Source organism: Mobula birostris, chromosome 8, assembly GCF_030028105.1.
Source record: "Mobula birostris isolate sMobBir1 chromosome 8, sMobBir1.hap1, whole genome shotgun sequence".
Taxonomy (NCBI): Eukaryota; Metazoa; Chordata; class Chondrichthyes; order Myliobatiformes; family Myliobatidae; genus Mobula; species Mobula birostris.
In genome coordinates this window covers 20,257,361-20,283,319 of record NC_092377.1, presented here as the reverse complement: position 1 = coordinate 20,283,319, position 25,959 = coordinate 20,257,361, and the positions used below count along the sequence as shown (strand labels likewise).

At 40.4% G+C, this 25,959-nt stretch overlaps 1 protein-coding gene across 2 annotated transcripts in view; it reads right to left on the bottom strand.

Annotated features, from left to right (window-relative positions):
* The window catches only part of fam98a (family with sequence similarity 98 member A), a 32,876-nt gene that overhangs the window by 5,326 nt on the left and 1,591 nt on the right, over positions 1-25,959 (bottom strand). Inside the window, exons 2-6 of one of the 2 annotated variants that reach the window (XM_072264868.1) lie at positions 16,897-17,045; positions 15,338-15,472; positions 11,263-11,444; positions 6,949-7,029; positions 1,932-2,048 (exon numbers count right to left, since the gene is read on the bottom strand). In XM_072264868.1, the coding sequence (XP_072120969.1) occupies positions 1,932-2,048; positions 6,949-7,029; positions 11,263-11,444; positions 15,338-15,472; positions 16,897-17,045 (664 nt within the window). Of the gene's footprint in view, positions 1-1,931; positions 2,049-6,948; positions 7,030-11,262; positions 11,445-15,337; positions 15,473-16,896; positions 17,046-25,959 lie in introns of those variants that run through there. The other variant, XM_072264869.1, reaches the window with a different exon arrangement.

Here is a 25,959-nt window from a genome sequence, read left to right as displayed (position 1 = left end):
AGAGAATTGGTTGATGTTGGATTTTCACAAGGCCTTTGACAAGGTGCCACACATGAAACTGTTTAACAAGCTACAAGCCCATGGTATTATAGGAAAGATTCTCACATAGATAAAGCAGTGGCTGACTCGCAGGAGGCAAAGGGTGGGAATAAAGGGAACCTTTTCTGGTTGGCTACCAGTGACTAGTGGTGTTCCACAGGGGTCTGTGTTGGGACTGACTCTTTTTATTGAATTGAATTGACTTCATTTCTTACATCCTTCACATACATGAGTAGAAATATTTACGTTACATGTCCATCTAAACGTGCCATGTGCAATCATAGTAATTATAATAATTTATAATAAATAGAACAGTCAACGTAATATACAGTACACTCAAATCAGCGAGTTCATCAGTCTGATGGCCTGGTGGAAGAAACTGTCCCGGAGCCTGTTGGTCCTGGCTTTTATGCTGCGGTACTGCTTCCCGGATGGTAACAGCTGGAATAGATTGTGGTTGGGATGACTTGGGTCCCCAGTGATCCTATGGGCCCTTTTTACACACCTGTCCTTGTAAATGTCCTGAATCATGGGAAGTTCAAACTACAGATGCGCTGGGCTGTCCGCACCACTCTCTGCAGAGAGTGCTACATACTCATAATTTGGATGATGGAACTCATGGTTTGTAACAACATTTGCAGACGGTATGAAGACAGGTGAAGGGGCAGGTACTTTTGAGGAAATAGGGAGGTTACAGAAGGACTTAGGATAGATTAGGAGAATGGGCAAAAGAGTGACAGATGAATACAATGTCAGGAACTGTATGGTCATGCACTTTGGTAGAAGAAATGAGGGGGTTGAATATTTTCTAAATGGAGAGAAAATACAAAAATCTGAGGCACAAAGGGATTTGGGAGTGCTTGCGCAGGATTCCTAAAGTTTAATTTGCAGGTTGAGTCTGTAGCAAGGAAGGCAAATGCGATGTTATCAATCATTTCAAGAGGCCTGGAATATAAAAGCAAGGATATAAAGTTGAGACTTTATAAAGCTGGTGAGGCCTCTCTTGGAGTATTATGTGCAGGTTTAGCCCCTTACCTTAGAAAGGATGTGCTGAAACTGGAGAGGGTTCAAAGAAGGTTCATGAAAATGATTCCAAGATTGAATGGCTTGTCATATGAAGAGTGTTTGATGGCACTGGGCCTGTATTCACTGGAATTTAGGTGACCTAATTGAGACCCATGGAATGATGAAAGGCCTTGATATAGTGGATGTGGAGAGGATGTTTTCTATGGTGGGAGTGTCTAAGACCAGAGGACACAGCCTTAAAATAGAGGGGCATCCTTTTAGAACAGAGATGAAGAAGAATTTCTTTAGTCAGAGAATGGTAAATCTGAGGAATTCTTTGCCACAGGCAGCTGTGGAGGCCAAGTACTTATATATATTTAAGGTAAAGATTGATAGATTCTTGATTGGTTAGGGCCTGAAAGGATACAGGGAGAAGGCAGGAGACTGGGGCTGAGAGGAAAAATGGATCAGCCATGATGAAATGGCAGGCCAAATAGCCTAATTTTGCTTCTATACCTTATAGTCTGAATAAATAGATTCTGAAAATGTACACAAATTATTACTATTTTTAAAAATTCTACCAAATTTCAAAGTTCCTGAAACGGTGAAATTTTTTTTCCACAAAACACATCTTAAAAGGCAAATCTAATGAAACTATGGAAATTATTCCAGCAGCTGCCTTTCAGTTAAGTGAAAGGAATATAGGGTACTCCAAGTCAGTTTACAAATGGCACACCCAGCTTACATCCATTACTTATAACCATACACGTACAGTTCAAAACCTTGTTCTGAAATTGATCTTGTTAGGAAATGATTTTCTTACAAGGGTCAATGTGTTTAGGAATAAAGGGAAAATCAATATAGATCTTAATCAATGAGTACTATACCTTAGCTCGGTCAGACCACCCAAACGACTGAATGGTTACATCCATACGTTTCAGCAACATCTTTCGTCGCACTTCATATTCATTAACAAGGATTTGATTGATGGTTTCTAGTTTTTCCTACAAACAGAGAGCAAATTACTTCAAAATTCCACTCTAACTACACCAAAAGAAAATATGCACAAGCCCAAATACTTAATCAATATGGTCTACATCACTAAGGTTCCCAAATTAGCCACCTACTGAAAGAATATCAGTTTGGTTTAACTTTAACAAGCAGACACTATTCACTTGTAACCTAGCAGCAAAACATTACAAAGTTTTAAATGGCTCTAAGATAGAACCAACTATAAATTTTGTTTCATGCAGAAGAATGCTGCTCCAATAAGATAATTAGCCATGGAAATACATTGTAGGGATCCACAAATGATCAGATGTTTCATCTTCAGACATCTTGGGCATGCACTTGTGCATGTTGAAATAAAATCATGCACTACAGTACAGAAACAGGCACTTTGGTCCTTCCATTCCATGCCAAACTGTTCTGTCTAATCCAATCAACCCACATATGGACCATAGCCCACTGCACCCTTCTCTTCCAAGTACTTACCCAAATATATAATTCTGTAATGTCCTAAAGGTTTAAATTTTGGCTCTGTAACTAGACAAACCCAATGGTGGAATACTAGCACAAAGAAAGGGGAAATTGCACAGCTTTATACTAACGAGGACTTCCATACAAATGGCAATAGTACTCATTTGCATGATCAATTCTGTGGAAAATGTTAAGAGTAGACAAGTGTAAATAATTTTGCTAGCAAAAATTAAAAATAAGATTAATGTAAAATTATGCATTTTGAACTAAACATTTTGAAAAAACACTTAATACTTATATTTAGACATTATTATTTGAAAAGCTATTAAATGTTTTGGTCTGTTAGAACATCTTAAAAATAGTCCAAAAATGTTTTTGACATCACTGAGTTGTCAAGGACCATCAAGGCATTCAGGGGTGTCAGTTGTACACCACCAAGAGATCTAGTTGGTTAAGAGTCTGCTTTTTCTGTCAGACAAATTTCAGGTGCAGAGTTTGGGTTGCTTGGCTCTCCATATCAAAAAAAAAGAAAGAGTAAATGAGGATTGTAAGTGGTGACTACATTTAGTAGGCTGAGTGCAGAACATTTTGACCTATTATAAATGGGAACAAGGAATCGCTCTTTTATGAAACAGATCTAATTAGCTGCAGTACAATCCCCTTTGACCAAACGATGACAACTCCTTCAATGCAACCCAACACTTAGCATTAAATTTATCATGTTATAGGTCCTGATGGTTGAAATTGAGTCAAGGTCAGTTCAAATTAGCTTTCTGCAGCAAGCAGAGGAATTCGTTACAATTAGGTGATTTTGAATCCTGTTACCATAATGAAAGATCGTGTCTATGTACTGCAACACTGTTCCCAACTAGGATTTCTTCCTATTAGTTGTACCAAATCTACAAGTATTCCTTCATCTTCTCTGCTATAAAGAGATCAAGCTCAGCTTCTGAAAAATCCCCAGGTAACAGGAACCCCTCATTGTTTGCAGCATTGAGACATAAGACACAGTACTCCATATTTCACCCGATGGCATTACCATGGAATTCTCCAATTTCAGATAATCTGCTCCCCGTCCCTTTCCTCTCTCGCTTCCTGATCCTGATTTGATCAAGGTAATAGGGATAATCTTGGGAATTATAGAGCAGCGAGTCTTACATCAGTGGTGGGCAAATTATTGGAGTGGATTCTTATTAGCATTTGAAGGGAGAGACAATATGGCTTTGTGAGGGTCAGGTCCTGTCTTAGAAGCCTAAAACAGTTTTCCAAGGAAGTGATAAAACAAACTGATGAAGGTAGAATGGTAGATGTGGTGTATATGGATTTAAGTAAAGTGACAAAGTCACCAGAACATGACACCACAGGATCCATAGAAACAGGTTTGCCTGAATTTGGAATTGGCTTGCCCACAGAAAGCAGAGGATGATAATAGATGAGTGTACTCTGCCTGGAGGTTGGCAACTAGGGATGTTCCACTGGGGTCTGTTCTGGTACCCCCAATCTTTGAGACTTTTTTTTTCCACAAATGTCTTGGATGAGGAAGTGGAAGGGTTGGTTAATAAATTTGCAGCTGACACAGAGGTTGGTGATGTTGCAGATAGTACAGAAGATTGTTGTTGAAGGCAAGATGCAGAAAAGCAGCTTATGGAGCTTAATCTTGAAAAATGTGAAGATATCCCCTTTGGAGGATTGAACTTGAAAGCACTGTACAAGGTTAATGACATGATTCTTAGCAGTGTGGAGGAACAGAGGGATCTTGGGGTCCAAGTCCATAGATCCCTCAAAGTTGCCACACAACTTGCTAGGGTGGTTAACGTGGCTTATTGTATGTTGGCCTTCATTAATCAGAGGACTGAGTTCAAAAGCTGTGAGGTTATATAGCAGCTCCATAAAAAAAAAAATCGGTTAGACTGTCTTCAGTGCTGGTCACCTCATTATAGGAAGGATGTGAAATCTTTAGAGAGTGCAGAAGACATTTACTGGGATGTAACCTGGATTAGAGAACATGTCTTATGAGGAAAGATTGAGTGAGCTCTTGCTTTTTTTTTGGTTGATGAGAGGTGACTTAATAGAGGTGTTTATAGAGGTTATTATGAGAGAGTGGTCAGCTAGCACCGTTTCCCAGGGTGGCAAAGGCCAATACCAGAGGTCATCTGTTTAAGATCAGTGTAGGAAAGTTTAGGGGAGAAACAAGAGAAAATCTGCAGACGCTGGAAATCTGAACAAAACACACAAAATGCTGGAGGAACTCAGCAGGCCAGGCAGCATCTATGGAAAAAAAAAAGCACAGTCGACTTTTCAGACTGAAAAAAAAGCTGAGGAGTAGATTTGAAAGGTGGGGGGGGGGGGCGGGAGAGAGAACACCAGGTTAGGTGAAACTTGGAGGGGGAGGGATGAAGCAAAAAGCTAGGAAGTTGATTGGTGAAAGAGACAAAAGGCCGTGGAAGAAAGAAAAGAAAAAAAGGTGGGGGCAGGGGGAGGGAGCACCAGAGGGAGATGATGGGCAGATAAGGAGGTAACATGAGAGGGGGGGAAAAGGGGATGGGAAATGGTGAAGGTAGGAGGGGCAGGGAGAGGCATAGGCGCATAACTGGAGGTTTGAGAAATGGATGTTCATGCCATCAGGTTGGAGGGTACCCAAATGGAATGCAAGGTGTTGTTCCTCCAACCTAAGTGTGGCCTTATCATGACAGTGGAGGAGGCCATGGATGGATATATCAGAATGGGAATGGGAAATGGAATTAAAATGGTCTTCTGGTGGACGGAGCATAGATGCTTGGCGAAGCCATCTCCTAATCTACGCTGGGACTCTCTGATATACAGGAGGCCACACCGGGAACACCGAACAAAGTATATGAACCCAACAGACTCCCAGGTGAAGAGTCGCCTCGCTTGGAAGGACTGTTTGGGGCCCTGAGTGGTAATGGGGGAGGTGGTGGAGGGGCACTTGTTCTGCTTGCAAGGATAGGTGCCAGGAGGGACGAATGGACTAGGAAGCCGCACAGGAAGCGAACCCCATGGAAAGCAGAAAGTGGTGGGGGGAGGGAGGGAAAGATGTGTTTGGTAGTAAAATCCAGTTGAGATGGCGGAAGGGCAGAGGTTTCCGAGAATTATGAGCTGAACACGGAGGCTGGTGGGGTGGTAGGTGAGGACAAGAGGAACCCTATCCCTGGTAGGGTGGCGGGAGGATGGGGTGAGAGCAGATGTGTGTGAAATGGAAGAGATCCGTTGAGGGCAGCGTTGATGGTGGAGGAAGGGAAGCCCCTTTCTTTGAAAAAGGAGGATATCTCCTTTGTTCTAGAATGAAAAGCCTCATCCTAAGAGCAGATGCAGCAGAGACAGAGGAAGTGAGAGAAGGGGGAGACATCAGAGGTAGGTTTTTTTTAAGAACACAGAATGCTGAGTGCCTGGAACGCACTGCTGGGGGTGGTGTTGAAGGCTGATACAATATGAACGGTTCAAAGACTCTTAGACGGGCAGGTGGATGAAACATGAAGGGTTATGAGGTGGATAGGAGGGAAGGGATAGATTAATCACAGAGAAGTTTATTTTGGTTGGTACAACTTCATGGGGTGAAGGGCCATACTTTGCTGCAATGTTCTGTATTCTACCCAATTCCTTCTACTCCCACCCCAACTCCCTATCACTCTGGTTCTCTTTTCTCCTCCACCCATTCCATCTGTGCACCACCCATACACTCCTACCACTACATTCCCTCCTTCTACCGCTCCCATCTACCTACCCACCTCCCCTATTCGGTTCCTTGCTCTTCTTTCTTTGCCCAGATTCCATCATCTGCAACATTCTGTTGACTCCACCAACTCCTCCCATCCTATTGGCATTTCCACTCTTCTCCCCTTCATCTGTCCAATACCCCTCTTCTGGCTTTACCAATTGCTCTGCCCCTTCCCCTCACTTGTTTATGCTGGCCATCATCCCTTCATCCCTCCACTGAGTTAATCCTGTAAAGTACACATATCATTCTTCTGTTGCCTCTCCATGTACTTGACAACCTACCGTGTGTGTGGTGCCAACATATGCACAGCATTCCATCCAAGGTTTAACCAGGCGGCAGATAAAAGTTTAGTAAGATTTTACACTATTTATTTCCCCACATTTACTTCCTATTTATAAAGCCTGGATACCAGTCAGATTTCAATTAAGTTAATAAAGTTAATGACTTGAACTTTGACACTATTTTCAAATAGCATGGTTGAAAACAGGATTTGGTATCAAAAGTGCTCAAGAAATTTTGTTGGTAATCTGAAGAACACTATTGTTGAGTGCATTAAAGTACTGGATAATTATCTAGTAAAAACTATTTATGGAACAAAATTATCAATCATTTATTCCATTCAGATTGAAAATGATCACAATTCATTACAATTATTTACATCACAAATAGTTAATAGGTAAATTACTTACCCAGTGAAGTGGGCCAAGTGCTTTTTTCATTAGAGGTTTACCCACATGATTAGGGGGTACTTTTGACAATGATTCTTTCAGCTGAAACAAACATATTTGAAATGTAAGCTTCGAAGTTAAAGCATAGACAAAGTAACTCAAAAGACATTATTTAAAGACAAGTCGTAAACCAACAATCATTTGAGAAATGGCATACAAAATTAAACAAGCAAAGCAATCCAAATTGTGAAATCATCCAGCTAGATACATTTATTTTTAAAGAGCCAATAAAATAAATTGGATTCCAACACAGAATGGATGTCTCAACCAAAGAGTTCTTGGGGATGCAACAAACAGGGTGACTAAAGGATAATGTGTGGACATGCCACAATTGGTCTGGTTAAGAACATGCAGGGTTGGGGGCTATATACATGGATAAGGGAGTGACTAACAGAAAGAGTTAAGATAAATGATTGTCAGTAACTAATAGTGTGCCATGCAGATCAATGCCAGGGGCTCAACTATTCATAAGTTTTGTTAATGGTTTGAAGGTATTGTAGCCAAATTTTCTGACGGTACAAAAATAGGTAGGTTAGCAGGGTCTGAGGTCATGCAACATGAAAGGATATTTTGACATGTTAAGCAAATGACAAACATCCTGGAGGATAAATATCATATATCTACTTAAATGGAGAGAGACAACAAAATGCAAACACCAGGAAATCTGCAGAAGCTGGAAATTCAAGCAACACACACAAATTGCTGGTGAACGCAGCAGGCCAGGCAGCGTCTATAGGAAGTGGTACAGTTGACATTTCAGGCTGAGACCCTTCGTTGCTGCTGTATCCAAAAGTCTGTTTGGAAAAGGTTACTTAAGTTTTACCAGTGCTTTTGACAATCAAAGAGTTCCTAGACAAAACTGCTTAAAAAGTTATTTAATGTGAGCTTGGTTGTCTAAATTGAACTACAAGCAGTGTACCTAATATCTGTAGTCTCACTTTTTCCACTACATGACAAGTATTAATGTAAATTTGAGCTCCTTTGGCAATTCAGTCCCCATTTGCTCACCACTAGACAAAACAAGAGCAAAACGTTATTTCTGAATTCTCAGCATTTCACCCTTCTGTTTTCACTTTAAGTGTGTCACTCCAAATGACATTATACACTCTGACTTCAATTAGATTATACTTTCCCTGTGGATGTTGGTGGCAGAGGTCAGGGTTTAGAAACTTGTAGAAATGCTGAAGGCCATGAACACTAGTAATTAAAGAATTCGAAGCTTAGCTACTAGATGGGTAACAAATCAAGCAAGTGCTTTGTCCTCAATGTTGATGAGCTTATCCATTCTGCTGACTTAACCAGTGTACATAAAGGGAGAGACATAACACGAGTCACATCCAGTTCTTGCGAGTAATCCAAATTAGTTTTTGGTTAATGACCTCAATCACCATGGGAAATTTGACAAAAAATAATGCCATTCAATGCTGAAAGGAGATGGCCACATTTAGTTTTGTGAAGAGAGTCATTCCCTGCCATTTGTGGTGCAAATGTTCTCTGACAAATAATCAGCTCACAACTAAATTTTTTGCTACCAGTATCAGTATTGACTTTTCTGCAAACCACACATGATCGAACATCAGCTGAAGAAACTCAAATGCAGAGTTCAAATCAAGTAAGTAAAATCTGTAGTTCTCGCCTTATGATAAAAGGAAGCTTCCTGATGCAGTAGCCATAATGGCTAGGCCTGGATTTATGAGCCAAATCACTTGACACTATCCAAAAAATGTTAGCCATTTACTTGTAAACAATACAAATTACAAATGCTCAGAATACAATTTCAAACAAAATGAAAAATATTAAAATCACATGCTTTGTATACGCAATTAAAACTTTCAAAGTTGCAGGTTATTTCAGAGAGATGCAAAGATAACTACAGTGCAGATTCTCAGAATTCCATATTCCACACCTTTTTAGCTTGAAAATGTAAAAATGTAAAAAGGTTTTCATCATTAACATTCACCTAACACTGTTTCCACATCTATGACAGACTCCCTCTGTTGTTTCGTAGTGTCAGTATAGACTCGTCAGCAACATAGACAATAATTTTAAGAATTTTCCAATTCCCTACCTATCGAAATAGATTACAGGACTTTATTCAAGAAAACTCATTCAACTTAATTGTCACAAAATAATTTTTGAAAATATCAACTTATCCTGAAAGTTCTCCTGGCTGCAATTCCAGTGGCATCTTATTGTTTTAGATCCCAGGATTTAAAATAAAATTCCGCAACCTGAGATTTGAATGTGAAGCGGTTGGTTTAGTTTCATTGTGAGAGTCTATCTGAAAGGGCCACCATATTTTGCATTGCGATCACAAAGACCAATGTGTTGGTGGAAACCTTTTCTACTAGAAACATTTCACTTAACTTCAGTTACGTCTGATGAGCAAGGTCCATTCAAATCCCAGTTCAGGTGCTGAAATTAAATTAACCTCAGTTGCTTCTGGAAAATGGATTTCATGACATTAAGAGTGGATTAGTTCTTTCAGTTTCCTGCACTATATTCTTGTAAACTCACATTTTCTCAACTGATCATCCTCATGTGTAACCAATGAGTATAACAGCTATAGCATGATCTTACCTTGTTTTATTAAATAAAAAAATGTTCAAATAAAAATGTAAGCCATCTTTAAGTTTCCTTGTAAGACAAATTTCCTCAAGGGGACATCAACATCCTTGAAGAATGAATTAATATTTAAATTTAAAAAGATTCCCTCAAACATTGAGATGGTCAAATAAGTCATAATTATAAAAAATGACCGTAAGACATAGGAACATTTGGCCTATCAACTATGTTCCACCATTCCATTCAGTTGATTTATTATCCCTCTCAACCCCTTTCTCCTGCCTTCTTCCAGCAACTTTTGATGCCCCAATTAATCAAGAACCTATCAACCACCACCTTAAACATACCCAATGACTTGGCCTACAGAAAGGAATTCCACAGATTCACCACCCTCTGGCTAAAGAAATTCCTCATCTCTGTTCTAAATGTACGTCCCTCTATTCTGAGGCTGTGCCCTCCAGGAAGCATCCTCTCCATATCCACTCTGTCTAGGCCTTTCAATATTTGATATGTTTCAATGAGATATCCCCTCATTCTTCTGACTCCAGTGAGTACAGGCCCAGAGTCATCAAACACTCATCATATTAACCCTTTCATTCCTGAGATAATTCTCATGAACCTGCTCTGGACCCTCTCCAATGTCAGTACATCTTTTCTTACATAAGTGGCCCAAAGCTGCTCACAATACTCCAGGTACAATCTGACCAATATCCTATAAAGCCCCAGCATTTCATCCTTACTTCTGTATGCTAGTCTTCTCAAAATGAATGTTAACATTGGATTTGCCTTCCTTACCACCAACTCAACCTACACGTTAACAAGAACCTCCAAGTCCCTTGGCACATTTGAATCCTGCACAAAGACTCACGAGTATCTTTTCAACTTTGATTTTTGAATCTTCTCCCAATTCAGAAAATAATTCGTCTTTATTCTTTCTACCAAAGTGCATGACTATGCACTTCCCTACACTATATTCTATCTGTCACGTCTCTACCCATTCTCCCAATCTGTCCAAGTCCTTTTGCAGACACCCTGCTTCCTCAATATTACTGTCCCTTCACCTGTCTTTGTTATCATTCACGAACTTGGCCACATGGCCATCGATTCCTTCAGCCAAATCTCTGAATGTGAAAAGAAGTGGTCCCAACACCGAACCTTGTGGCAGACCAGTAGTCCATGGCAAAAGGTCAAAACTTAAGCAATTTTTTATGAAAGCAAAACAGCTTTGAAAGCTTTGCTCTAAAATAATGGGACTTCCATTTGTAGAAGGCAATGTCTCCTATACAGAACTGGGTACTGAGATACAGAAATTGCAAACCCTGATGTGTGGACACCTGAGAATAAGGTACAGTGCAGGAAACTGTGCCAGCTGCCAGTCAATAACACATCTACAAGTGCAGCTTTACATTAGCTTGAAACCTGCATTCCTCCTTATGGAACATAAACTTAAAAAAATCATGTTTTCTCCATTATTATTCACTTAAAAATATTAATATTACACCATAGGAGGATAGGAACTTCACTTAAGTTACAGCAGCTGTTCAGTTTCCAGGTCAAAATCAAATAAGCTTTCTGCTTATGTAATTTATTTGAAAATTTTTTTGAAGTGGGATTTCCATTATTGCATTTTAAAGATATTTTACTTGAACAGTCTAGCTTAATAAATCAAGTTTTAAATAGTGCTGTTTAGGACAATTTTATTGTCTGTACCTTTTTCTCAATCCCACTGAAGAACTGGAACATGGTGATGTTATCCGGGGGCTTGGACATACCCAGAGTAATGCATATAGTTTTCAACTCCACAAAGGATTGGCTTGGCTTGTCTGGTTCTTTCTTGGGTGGGTTGTTCACACCAAGCATCCGAGAAGATTCGAGCTCAGAGATCAGGTAAGCTAAGTGAAAAATATACAGATACACAAAATGTCAAACGAGTTGGATTTTACCCCAACCTAATCTCATCCTTTCATGAAATCACTGTCTATTGGTGAAGTACAGTTTGAGTACCTACAGGACTCCTTTCAGTCAATCTTGCAACCTCATACATCATCAGGCTACATAATCTGGATAAAAACATAACATCCGCTTCTAGCCCAAGTCCATCCCCAAGATCCAAATAAGTGCACATCTGGATTTCATCGAGTTTTGTTTCAATCCTGTTATTCAGTGATGCTGAAGTTAGGTATAGTTTGAGTTGCCAATGGTACTAAATAGTATAGAGCTTCCTGATCTGAAAAGAAAGTTGTGTATCTAGTGAACAGGACAAATGTGTTTTGAAGGTAAAATGGTAGAAAATACATCCAACCGTAATGTACAATTAGGAAATTGGATGTATTTCCTATCTGACTTTTAGTTGGGGAACACTTTGGGCCATTCTATTAGTCTGAAGACAGAAATGGAAGAAGATCAGACTTATCCTCGAATTGAAGTTGAACTGGAGGAAGGCTAACTTCAATGACATCAGAACAGAACTCATAAAAAATGATTAGAGTATTTGTATGTAAAGGGATATCTAGCAAGTGGGAAGCTTTCAAAAGTGAGATAGAAAAAGCTCCGGACTAGTATATTTCTGTTAAGAGTCAAGGGCACAGCCAGCAAGATCAAGGAAAGATTAAACCAAGTTAAATAAGCACTGAGAAGGTAAACAGCTTAAGTGGTAATACCTACCGCAAGTTCATTACAGTCACTGCCTTAAAGTAAAATCAATGAAAAAAACTGTCCTTGTACTCAGCCCAATTAGGCAATGGTTGCACAAATGCCTTTCAGCCAAGTGCCTGGGAATCCTAACATTACACTTTCTTGCTAGACTTCATAAGGTATTCAACAATGAGGCAAGTGATAACCACATTCATACAGAAATCTCACAGTTGCTAAAAGTAATGCCGAGGAGGAGCAATTGTTATATGGATAATTGCAGACATTTCCTTGTAAAAGCTGGTACACAAATCTAATTTGGGAATATTGATCACAGCTTTGCAGCATGACAGATCTCTTCAACAATTAGCTGGACCGAGTGACCTCCGAGGCTGTGCAAATAAAGATTTAATTCCTAATGTTTGCAATTCAAAATGTGTCCCAAGGTATACACAGTTGAAAGTTTGGTTCAAGACCAAAAACAGAAAAAAACTGAAAATTTGATTTGAATTCATTGCAATGAAAAATACAAATAGATTGAAGTGTAGGCAGCAAACGTTTTTGAGACAATATCCCAGGAAGTTGTCCCCTTTTCCTGAAACCATCAGTTGTTTTTTTGATGACAATTTGTCAAACTATTCAGCCGACCAAGCTTGTGTCAGCTCTGTGAACAGCAACTTAAGTCCCTTTTTCCAGTGATTATAATATTTCCCCCCTTATGTAGCTATTGAATCCTTTTTGGAAAACCATCATACTTTCAAGGCAGTCAATTCTAGATCATAATTCTTTGACTTAAGTTTTTCTGTGTCACCCCATGGTGTTTTTCTAATCACCTTAAATCTGTACTCTCTGGTCTTTGACTCGTCTGGCAATGAGAAGTTTTCACTTTGCTCAGAATATGCAAAACCAAGTCTAGATAATTTATAAAAAGAAAAACAGAAAAGTAAAAGATCCCACTAATGATCTTCAAGGAAAAACATTGCTTACCTTCCTCCAATCAGGAAAGCAATAAAACACTCTCATTATTCTAAATATAAGGGCGAAAATATTGCTCAATGACAGGATTAACTGGATTGTTGTTTCTGAGAGCCGGCACAAGCCTCGTGGGCTAAATGCTTTGCCCAGTTGAGGGAATGTCCTGGTTAATCTTTTGTAATCATAAATCCATGATTTAATCAATTCAACCTAATGCACTAAAATAGTCAACTGCATCCAAGTTAGGATTGCTCATTCAGTACAAGCACTAATAGCTGCATCCATGCACATTCACAAATCTTTGAAGAGAACATGCACTCAGTGACCGCTTTATTAGGTACGCCTGCTCATAAGGCAAATATCTAATCAGTCCATCATGTGGCAACAACTCAATGCATAAAAGCACGCAGGCATGGTCAGGAGGTTCAGCTGTTATTCAGACCAAAAATCAGAACGGCAAAGAAATATGATCTAAGTGACTTTGACCACTGAATAATTGTTGGTGTCAGACGGCTTGGTTTGAATATCTCAGAAACTGTTGATCTCCTGGGATTTTCATGCAATACAGTCTCTAGAGTATACAGAATGGTGCACAAAACAAAAAAAAATCCAATGAGCATCATTTCTGTGGGTGAAAATGCCTTGTTAATTAGAGAGGTTGGAGAAGAATAGCCAGACTGGTTCAAGCTGACAGGAAGGTGACAGTAATTCTAGTAACCAAACGTCCTTCTTCTTCTTCAGTTGTCCATCAAAATCCGATTACGACGTCCACCCCTTTAACGGTGAGATCTTTGATGACTATACAGTCCTATCCTGGACCCACAAGCTCTATTGCAGGTGGGACATGTATATGTAGTAGTGGTGGTGGTAGTGGTGGCAACCATGGCTGCATTTCTCCTGACTCTCACCTGGTTGTTCTATCCATCTCCAGAATACTCACCCCGTCCCTACACAGCTGTCGCCAAGTGGTACGGTCAGCAGCAACCTCCTCCAGGTCCTCGGGTCTGATCTTGCACTTCCGTAAAGCATTCTTCATCTGATCCTTATAGTGTTTCTTCAGCCTTCCGGCTGAGCGTCGACCATGATGTAGCTGGCCCTATAACACTTGTGGGGTAGCCGACATGGGGGCATCCTTATCATGTGCCCCAGCCACTGCAGCTGACACTGGGTGATCAAGGCCTCAATACTCCTGCAGTTGGTCTTTACAAGTATTTCAGTGTGAGGTACCCGCTCACACCAGGTAATTCCCAGGATGTGCTGGAGGCAGCTTATGTGGAAGTGCTCCAAGGACTTGATGTGACCCAATCTTCACAGCTATAAAGGAGGGTAGTGACACAGACCACCTGGTATACAGCGACCTTTGTGGAGGGACGAAGGCTCCTGTTCTGAAAGACTCTATGCCGAAGTCTCCAAAAGCAGCTGATGCCTGTTTAATGCGGCTCTGGATGTCACTGTCAATGCCGCTATCCTCAGAAAGAATGATCCCCAGATATTTGAAAGATGGCACTACTGACAGCTTTTCATCACCAACGGTGAAGGCAGGTAGAGTGGGTGGGACACAAGTACTTCACTGGCAAATCACCTCTGTCTTGGTGGTACTGACAGTCAGCCCCATCCTGCTGTACACTCTCACTGCCATAGCAAGGACAGTCTGAAGATTCTCTGGAGTGTGGGCCACAAGAGCACAGTCGTTTGCACACTGCAGCTCCAGGACCCGCTAACCAAACGTTACAAAAGTGCAGAACAGCTTCTCTGAGTGTACAACATGCCAAACATTGAAGTGGATGGGCTACAGCAGCAGAAGACCACAAACATACACTCAGTGGCCTCTCTATTAGGTACAGGAAGTACCTATAAAAGTGGCCACTTTATTATCAGTGGTCAGTGGTGTAGTGGCATCTGCACCGGATTTCAAGGTGAGTGGTTCCTGGTTCAAATTTGGCCGGCTCCTTGCATGCCTTCCATCCGTACTAGGTTAAGCGTTGAGCTAGCAACTCGGCCTCATTAAAATAAAAGACAAAAATGCTAAAGAAACAGCAAGGTTGCTGCCCAATGCACCACAAGGTGTGAAAAGGAACAACAACTATTATTATCTTTAAACACATCAGCATAGCCAAAGTTTTAATTTTACTAAGTTACAAAGCTTTAATTTTAAAGTAGAAATTTTCCTGTAACTTACTAAGTAGTAAAAGGCAATTATTTTTGTTGAGAAGACGTTTAGTGACATCTCCAGTAGTTAGAACAGAATAGGGACACTGCATCTCAGCTAGCAAGCCACTCATTTCCAGTTGAAATTCTTCAGCTTCTGTGGGACCTACAAAGTTGACAAAAGTATACAAGTCACAAGTTCTAAAACTAGATATTTAAATATTTTTCCAATTGACCCATTAAGTTCATAGATTTACAGCATTTCTTCCATTGTTCCAGTTGTAAGATACGGACACGACCAACATACTAATCAAAGTATCACGGTTTAAAAATATTGTAGGCAAAAATGTAGCATTCTAGTTAAAGGTCGAGCACTCACTTTGAATATTAAAAAAACAAAATCAGACTACTGCAGAATCAAATGAAGTAACAACAAACATCCTGAGAATGTGATTCACAAGACTTCAAATTACATTACACACATCTCTCGATAATGTCCCCACAACCAATGATATCACTTTAATGACTATCATTTCATGCTCTTCTTATTTATTGCTATGTATTTATATTTGCATTTTGTTGTCTTCTATGCTCTACTTGATCTTTCATTGATCCTGTTTACAGTTATTATTCCAAAGATCTGCTGGGTATGCCCACAGGAAAAAGAATCTGAGGGTTTTATGTGATGACATATATGCACTCTGATAATAAAATTTACTTTGAACTTTAATGCAGGGGCACAACTAACAGAGCCACTATCTTTGAGTTCCGTCACTCGGGTGACCAGGTGAGCATTTCTCAGGTGTTCTGTTTTCCTCCTACATCACAAAGATGTATAGGATGTTACACTACAAATTCCCCTTCCTGTGCACTTGAGTGGTAGAATCTAGGGAGCAATGAGAATGTGGGGAGAATAAAAATGGAATTGGTGTAAATAGGTGCTCAATGGGCCCAAGGGCCTTTTTCCATCCTATGCTTATGTTCAAAGTAAATTTTATTATCAAAATACATATATCTCCATATACCCCTCTGAGGGTCATTTTCCTGTGGGCATACCCTAGCAAATCTATAGATTGTAACTTTAACAGGATCAATGAAAGATCAACCAGAGTGCAGAAGACAACAAACTGTGTAAATGCAAATATTAGTAAATAGCAATAAATATTGAGAACATGAGATAACAAGGTAAAAAGTTCTTAAAGTGAGATCACTGGTTGTGGGAAGATCTCAATTGATTGGCAAGTGAGTGTAGTTATCCCCTTTTCTCAAGAACCTGATGATTGTGGAGTAGTACTGTTCTTGAACCTGGTGGTGTCCTACGATACAAATTTATCAATTGATTTCCTGTGATTTTATTAACTTGAACAAAGGCACAGTAAGTCAGACTGATAACTGTAAAAGTACAAGTGAGTAATGAATAAGCACAAAGGCCTGCAAAGTTATCAGAATATATTTGCATCAGAGTACCTACTCAACAAGTTAGTGCAAAATTACTACACCATTATTTTCCAATATTATTTCATGTACAATCTGGATTAAAATCATCATTCAAGTTTTACAGTTTGCAATTAATGATAAAAAAAAACTTACTAGTAGTTGCATTGACATTTTCAACCAGTTTGAAAAGAGCTTTCAGTTCCATTACAAGCCAGGCACATAGTTTAGTATATTCTGGAGATGCTGCCCCTTTAGTTGTTGCCAAATCCAGAGCTCCATTGTCTAGTAGTGGACCTTTGTATCTGCAAAATGAGTTATAACAGTGAACATTCAAGAAGTCTTTTATTCCCACATTTATTAATGAAGTCCTATGTATAGATGGATTTCCAACCCTACACTCTTTTCAAGCAAAGCTGTAAACACAGATACCAATAAAAATATGAATTTGTGGAAATGTTTTGACATTATTTATTAACCCAACTGCTAAACAATTTATTAATTTAATCCACTGCAACTGAGAAGCATGCCTCAAAAAGAAAATAGACTCTCTAAATAAAATCCTGATGAAGGGTCTCGGCCCAAATCTGTTTATTCTTTCCCATATATGCCGCCTGACCTGCTGAGTTCCTCCAGCATTTTGGGTGTTGTGTTAAATAAAAGGACGATTCTTTCTAAACATAACTTTCACTTAAATACCTTGATTAGTATCCAGTTTAGGTCTGCATATTCTCATTCACATCTTTGAAATGTTAATGAAATATAGTTTTCATTAAAAAAATAAAGAAATTCTGATAAATGGTCATTGAGCTGTTGATTTCTCTCCAGTGATGCTATTTGATCACCTGCGCATTTTCAACATTGCAACCTCTCTTTACACTTCCCACATCTATCAGATGTGTCTGTGTGCTAGGTATATTGGGGAATAAAAAATCAGAGATGTGCAGCATAAAAATAGACTCTGGTCATTACACCACTGCCAACATGTTTGCCCATTTACACTACTCACATCTGTGTATTGCTCTGCATTTATTTATGCCTTGCCTGTCTCATGCATATAGCAATTTTATCTGACCCCCCCCCCACACCTCCTGTGGTGACAAGTTCCAGATATTAACCACACTGCATACAAGACTTCCCCTATCAATTCCCCTCTAAAACTCCTTCCTCTCATCTTAACATCTGCCCTCTTATTTTTGAAAGGCCTACAATGGGAAAATTATTCCAACTATCTATGTTTCATATAATGTTATATGCTTTTATTGCAGGGCTTCTTCAATCCAGGGAAAATGAATGCAGACTTTTCAATCTCTCTCCATAATTAAATTCTCCAATCCAAGAAATATCCCGGTGAATCCCCACTACACTTTCCAGAAGAACCACATCTTTTCAATGATGTGACAAATAGAAGTATGATCTTATAATATCTAATTGAAATAATGCAGTGTGTTGGCTTGAAACATAACCATTTCTTTGCCTCCACAGATGATGATTGACCGAGAGTTCTTCCTGCAGTTTATTTCTAGCCTCAGATTCCAACATTTACAATCTCCATCTCATGTTCTATGCCCAAAACTATGAAAACAAGCATGCTGTTTGCCTTCTTCACCACCCTATCCACTGTTATCACTTTCAGAGAACAAACTCAAATCTCAAAGTCACTCTATTCCTCAACATTCCGTAGCAGCCTACCATTCAGTATACACATCTACACACGTGACTTTGCAAAATGAATTGCCTCACATAACCTAGGTAAGTGTGAAGTGGTCCATTTTGGTAGGTCAAATATGATGGCAGAATATAGTATTAATGGTAAGACTCTTGGCAGCGTGGAGGATCAGAGGGATCTTGGGGTCCGAGTCCATAGGATGCTCAAAGCAGCTGCACAGGTTGACTCTGTGGTTGAGAAAGCATACAGTGTATTGGCCTTCATTAATCGTAGAATTGAATTCGGGAGCCAACTCTGGGTAAGCCTAGTAATTTCTAAGGTAGGAACATATACCACACAACTTTATGGGCAGAAGGGCCTGTATTGTGCTGTAGGTTTTCTACAACTGTTAGGATTAAAACCCATCCATCAGCACGGCACCCATCTTTAATCTGAACTTTATCCTGCTGGAACCGAAGACAACTTTTCTCTCTATCCATGAAACAATTTTCATGTCATTTGCAAACTTATCATACCCCTTACATTCCCATTCATGTCATTAACATATATTACAAACCATAAAGGACGTCTTATTAACCACAGAGGATTGTCGAAGATTGCAGAGAGACACCAATAGGATGCAGAGGTGGAGTGGCAGATGGAGTTCAACCCGGAGAAGTGTGAGGTGGTACACTTTGGAAGGACAAACTCCAAGGCAGAGTACAAAATAAATGGCAGGATACTTAGTAGCGTGGAGGAGTAGAGGGATCTGGGGGTACATGTCCATAGATCCCTGAAAGTTGCCTCACAGGTAGATAGGGTAGTTAAGAAAGCTTATGGGGTGTTAGCTTTCATAAGTCGAGGGATAGAGTTTGAGAGTCGCGAGGTAATGATGCAGCTCTATAAAACTCTGGTTAAGCCACAGTTGGAGTACTGTGTCCAGTTCTGGTCGCCTCTATAGGAAAGATGTGGAAGCATTGGAAAGGGTACAAAGGAGATTCATCAGGATGCTGCCTAGTTTGGAGAGTATGCATTATGATCAGAGATTAAGGGAGCTAGGGCTTTACTCTTTGGAGAGGAGGAGGATGAGAGGAGACATGATAAGAGGAATAGATAGAGTGGACAAGATATTAAGAGGAATAGATAGAGTGGATAGCCAGCGCCTCTTCCCCAGTGCACCACTGCTCAATACAAGAGGACATGGCTTTATGGTAAGGGGTGGAAACTTCAAGGGGGATATTAGAGGAAGGTTTTTTTACTCAGAGAGTGGTTGGTGCAAGGAGTGCACTGTCTGAGTCAGTGGTGGAGGCAGATACACCAGTGAAATTCAAGAGACTACTAGACAGGAATATGGAGGAATTTAAGGTGGGGGTGTTATATGGGAGGCAGGGGTTAAGAGTCAGCACAACATTGTGGGCCGAAGGACCTGTACTGTGCTGTACTATTCTTGTTCTATGACCGAGCATCAATCCCTGGACACAGACTTTTAATCAGACAAATATCCTTCTACCATCACTCTCTGCCTCTCTCCACCAATTTGGATTCAATCTTGGATTGAACAAACTCACGTGCCTTAACCTCTTGGACTAGCCTACCATGTGGCATCTTGCTAAATGTCTTAATAGCGAATATCTACCTCTGTCTCCGTCAATCTCTCTTACTTACCTCAACTCAAACCCGAAGCAGCATTAGATAGTCTATCATGAATAATCTGTCTCTCATTGCCATCAATAAATGCCCATTCTTCAAATGTAAACTTTGGGAATCCAAGTAAACACTACACTCTCCCCCTCCCCAAGCAGAAATCTCTCTTGCCTTCCACCCTCATACAGTCTTGTTTATTTCCTCCACTGATAATCAGTGCTGCCCCAAACCTAAATAGCTTTCACACATAAAAGTTGCCGGTGAACGCAGCAGGCCAGGCAGCACCTCTAGGAAGAGGTGCAGTCGACGTTTCAGGCCGAGACCCTTCGTCAGGAAAGCTAAATAGCTTTCCCTGGTTCTCCACTTTATTAAAGCCAGTTACATCTCGAAGGTTTTGATGTACTGTAATATCACTGAGTGACAAGGTATTTCATTGACATAAGAAATAGGAGCAAAATTTGGCAATTCAGTCTATCGAGTCTTCTCCGCCAGTCCATCATAGCTGATTAATTAACCCTAGCAACCCCATTCTTCTGCCTTCTTCCATTATCCTTTGATGCCCTAATTAAGGACTTTTAACTTCCACTTTAAATATACTCAATGACTGAGACTCCACAGCCTCTGGCAATGGGATTTCCATAGATTAACTACATTCTCACTAAAGAAATTCTTCCTCATCTCTGTTCTAAATGGATGTCCTTCTATCCTGACGCAATGTCCTCTGATCCTAAACTTTCCCATGATTGGGAACATCCTCTTAATGTGCAGTGTATCTAGGTCTTTTAATATTCAATAGGTTTCAATGAGAACCCTCCCCTCACTCATTTTTCTAAGCTCCAGCAAGTACAAGCCTAGAGCCATCAACTGCTCAGAGTCACAATGTAGAATGACTCCGTGTCCATTCCAACCTTCAGCTTGATTAGTAAGCATGTCAAAGGTTACAGGGAGAAGGCAGGAGAATGGGGTTGAGAGTACTAATAAATCAGGCATGATGATATGGTGGAGTAGGCCAAATAGCCTAATTCTGCTATTGGTCTTATGTTTTAATACTGGGAAAACAAACCCAACCAATTTGGTCTCTACTCATAGCCAAAATCACTTGACCAAAACAATGTTAAAATCAGAATTAGGTTTAATATCACTGGCCTATGTTGTGAAATTTGTTGTCTTTTCAGCAGCAGTACAATGCAACACATAATATAGGGGAAAAAACTTGAATTAAAGTACGAGGGGTGATTGATAAGTTGGTGGCCTAAGGTAGAAGGAGTCAATTTCAGACAACCTAGCACATTTATTTTTCAACATAGTGCCCTCCTACATTTACACACTTAGTCCAGTGGTTGTGGAGCATACAGACCGTGGACCTCCAGAAGGTGCCCACAGCAGGAGTGATTGATAAGTTTGTGGCCTACAGTAGGCAATGAGTTATACAGCTCTCGTTACATGCACATGCTGCTGTTCAACTCTTTGAGTGATTATGCAGAAAGTTTGAGGTTAATAACTCATCTCCTTCTACCTTAGGCCACAAACTTATCAATCACCCCTCGTGTATGTCCATTCAGAAATCAGATGGCAGAGGAAAAGAAGCTGTTCCTGAATTGTTGAGAGTGTGCCTTCAGGGTCCTGTACTTCCTCCCTGATGGTAGCAATAAGAGGGCATGCCTGGATGATGGGGGTCCTTAATGATGGACATCCCCTTTTTGAGGCATCATTCCTTGAAGATGTCCTGGACAATATGGAGATTAGTACCCATGATGGACTTGACTAAGTTTACAACTCTCTGCAGCTTTTTTTGATCCTGTGCAGTAGCCGCTTCCCCACCCCCCCATGCTCAAACCAGGCAGTGATGCAGCCAGTTTGAATTCTCTCCATGGTACATCTGTAGACATTTGTGAGTGGCTTTGGTGACACAACAAATCTTCTCAAATTCCTAATGAAATATAGTCGCTGTCGTGCCCTCTTTGTAGCTGCATCGATATGTTGGGTCCAGGTTAGATCCTCAGAGATGCTGATACCCAGAAACTTGAAATTGTTCACTCTTTCCACTTCTGATCCCTCTACGAGGACTGGTGTGTGTTTCCTCATCTTACTCTGTCTTAAGTCCACAATTTTTGCTCTTTGGTCTTGCTGACATTGAGTGCAAGGTTGTTGCTGTAACAGCACTCAACTAACTGATATATATCACTCCTTTACAGCCTCCTATCACCATCTGAAATTCTGCCAACAATAGTTGTGTCATCAACAAATTTATAGACGGCATTTGAGCTGTGCCTAACCACAGTCATGGGTGTAGAGAGAGCAGGGCAGTGGGCTAAGCACACATCCCTGAGGTGTGTGAGTGTTGAATGGCAGCAAGGTAGAGATGGTATTTCCAATCTGCACAGATTGTGATCTTCCAGTTAAGAAGTTGAAGATCCAGTTGCAGAGGGAGGGACAGAGGCTCAGGTGCTGCAGCTTATCGATCAGGACTGTAGGAATAATGGTGTTAAAACATTGTCCATAAACAGCATTCTGATACAGATATTAGTATTGTCCAGGTGGTCCAAGCCCGTTTGAAGAGCCAATGAGCTGGCATCGGCCACAGACCTATTGTGGCCATAGACAAATTGCAGTGCATCCAGGTCCTTGTTGAGACAGGACCTCAGTTCTAGCCATAACCAACTTCTCAAAGCATTTCATCACCATAGATGTGAGTGCTACTGGATGATAAGGCAGCACACTCTGCTCTTCCTGGGTACTGTCCTTTTGAAGCAGGTTGGAACTTCCAACTATAGCAACGAGAGACTGAGAATGTCTTTCAACACACCTATCAACTATGAACATCAGTGAATCTTCTGTGTACCTCTTTTAAAGCAATTACTTACTTTCTACAGTGACCTGAACTACAAGCAGATCTCCAGCTGTGGTCTAATTATCTCTCTGATTTATGTTCAATGCCACAGCTAATGAAGACAAGTATCCTGTATGCTTTCTTAACCACCTATCTACTTGTGCTGCAGATTTCAGTGACACTTGACAATGTATACCTAAATCTGTCTGCCCCTTGGTTCATACCATTAAATGTGCATAACCAATATTATTAATCCTCCCAAAATGCATCACCCCATATTTTTCAAGATTTAATCCCATTTACTAATTCTCTGCCCATCTTTCTAATACTGCTCTGTTGCCAAAGATTATCCTCACGATCAACACCATCACGTCTTGGCAAACTTACCAATCTTGCCTCTACTAACAAATCCAAAATGTTAATGTAAACAACAAACAGCAAACGTTTCCGCACAAAACCCTGCATACACCACTTGCCTCTTGCCCATCCTCTGGGTTCCCCCCCCCCCCGTCTTTCTTCCCGGACCTCCTGTCCCATGATCCTCTCGTATCCCCTTTTGCCTATCACCTGTCCAGCTCTTGGCTCTATCCCTCCCCCTCCTGTCTTCTCCTATCATTTTGGATCTCCCCCTCCCCCTCCAACTTTCAAATCCCTTACTCACTCTTCCTTCAGTTAGTCCTGACGAAGGGTCTCGGCCTGAAATGTCGACTGCACCTCTTCCTACAGATGCTGCCTGGCCTGCTGCGTTCACCAGCAACTTTGATGTGTGTTGCTTGAATTTCCAGCATCTGCAGAATTCCTGTTGTTTGCGTTTAAATACACCACAGGTCATAGGCACAATTTGCTAAAACAAGCCTCAACCATCACCAAACTAATTTTAGATCCAATTTGCCAAACTGCCCTGGATTCCATGAGATCTTACCTTTTGGTCAAGTGTCTCATATGGAACCTTGACAAAAAGCTGTAGTGAAAACCAAATAGACTACACCAACCACACCAGGCTAAGAGACAATTACTTGCTCTTCAAAAAAAAAATCAATCAGCAAGGACTGCCCCTAAAGGTATGGAGAAGAACAGAAAACTATTCTGATGTTTGCGACTGCAGCACATTGTTTATGTGACATACAGAGCAGCCAAGGTGAACTGATGATAAAGATAATAAACAATTATAGTACATGGCATTCATATAGGATCCAGTACAATGAGCTGCTTGAATGTTGCTGGAGCTGCAGTCGTCTAGACAAGTGAAGAGTACACACTAACCATTGATTTGTATCTTAACAGCACCTGAGTTATACCACACAGAAATAGCCTCCTTGCCCAAAGTCAATGATAAGCCATCCAGGAAATTTAATGGTAATACCATTGAATAGTTATGCAGCACAGAAACAGGCCCATCCTCTGGTAATTCCTTCCATATACCCACTGCTCTCTATCTAAAACCCTACCCGTTAGCTCTGCCTCACCATACATCTATAGTGTTACAGATATTGAGGATCAAATAGGATGTTGAGTTTTCTCAGTCAGACTGCTCACAATCTATCTAGAAAGAGAATGCAATTAATATCTGGGCAATACAGCAAACCACTATATTTAAACTTATTGCAAGCCTGTAATATACAACCATAAGACATAGAAGGAGAATTACGGCATTCAGCCCGTCATGTCTGCTCTACTATTCCATCATGGCTGATTTATCATCACTTTCTCAACCCCATAACCTTTGATGCCCTGATAATTAAGAACCCATAAACCTCCATTTTAAATATATCCAATGACTTGGCCTCCACAGCCGTCTGTGGTATGAATTGCAAAGATTAGCTAACCTCTGGACAAAAATATTCCTCATCTCTGTTCTAAATGGACACCCCTCCATTCTGAGCCTGTGCCCTTTGGTCCTAGACTTCCCCACTAGAGGAAACACCATCTCCAAATCTACTCATCTAGGCCTTTCAATGTTTGATAGGTTTCAATGAGATCTCTCCTCATTCTTCTAAACTCCAGTGAGTAAAGACCTAGAGCCATCAAACATGCCTCATAAGTTAACCCCTTCACTCCTGGAATCATTCTCATGAACCTTCTCTGGACCCTCTCCAATGCCAACACTTATATTAGATAAGTGGCACAAAACTGCTCACAATACTCCGAATTCAACCTGAAATATGCCTTAAAAAGCCTCAGCATCACATCCATGCTTTTGTATTCCAGTCCTCCTGAAATGAATGCTAATACTAGTGCTCTTGCAATAAATGGTAATGCTAGTCCTCTCAAAATAAATGCCAACATTGCATTTGTGTTCCTCACCACTGACTCAACCTGTAAGTTAACCTTTAGGAATACTGCATGAGGGCTCCCAAGTACTTTTGCACCTCTGATTTTTGAACTTTCTCCCCATGCTAGTTTCTTTCCTGTAATACAATGAGTTCTTATCTTGTAAAGAGGTCTCATATGCAGCACTTTATCAAGGGACTTCTAAAAATCCAAATAAACAATATCCATTGGCCATCTATCCTGCCTGTTATTTCCTCTTAAGAACTCCAACAGATTTGTCAGGCAAGATTTCCCCTTTAGATTACTATGCTAACTTCAGCCTACTTTATCATGTGCCTCCAAGTACCACAAAATCTCATCATTAATAATGGACTCCAATATCTTCCCAACCACTGAAGTCAGGCTAATTAGCCTATAATTTCCTTTATTCTTAAAGAGCGGAGTCACATTTGCAATTTTCTAGTCCTCTAGAAACATTCTAGAATCTAGTGATTCTTGAAAGATCATTACCAATGCCTCAACAACCTCTTCAACCACCTCTGTCAGAACTCCAGGGTGTAATCCATCCAGTCTAGGTGATCTATCTAACTTCAGACTTTTCAGCTTCACAAGCACCTTCTCCTTAGTAATAGTAACAACACTCACTTCTGCCTCCTGACTCTTTTGAATTTCTGGCTGCTAGTGTCTTCCGCAGTGAAGAATGACACAAAATACTTATTAAGTTCATCCACCATTACTGCCTCTCCAGTGTCATTTTCCAGCAGTCTGATGTCTGCTCTCACCTTTCTTTTACTTTTTAAATATCTGAAAATGCTTTTGGTATCCT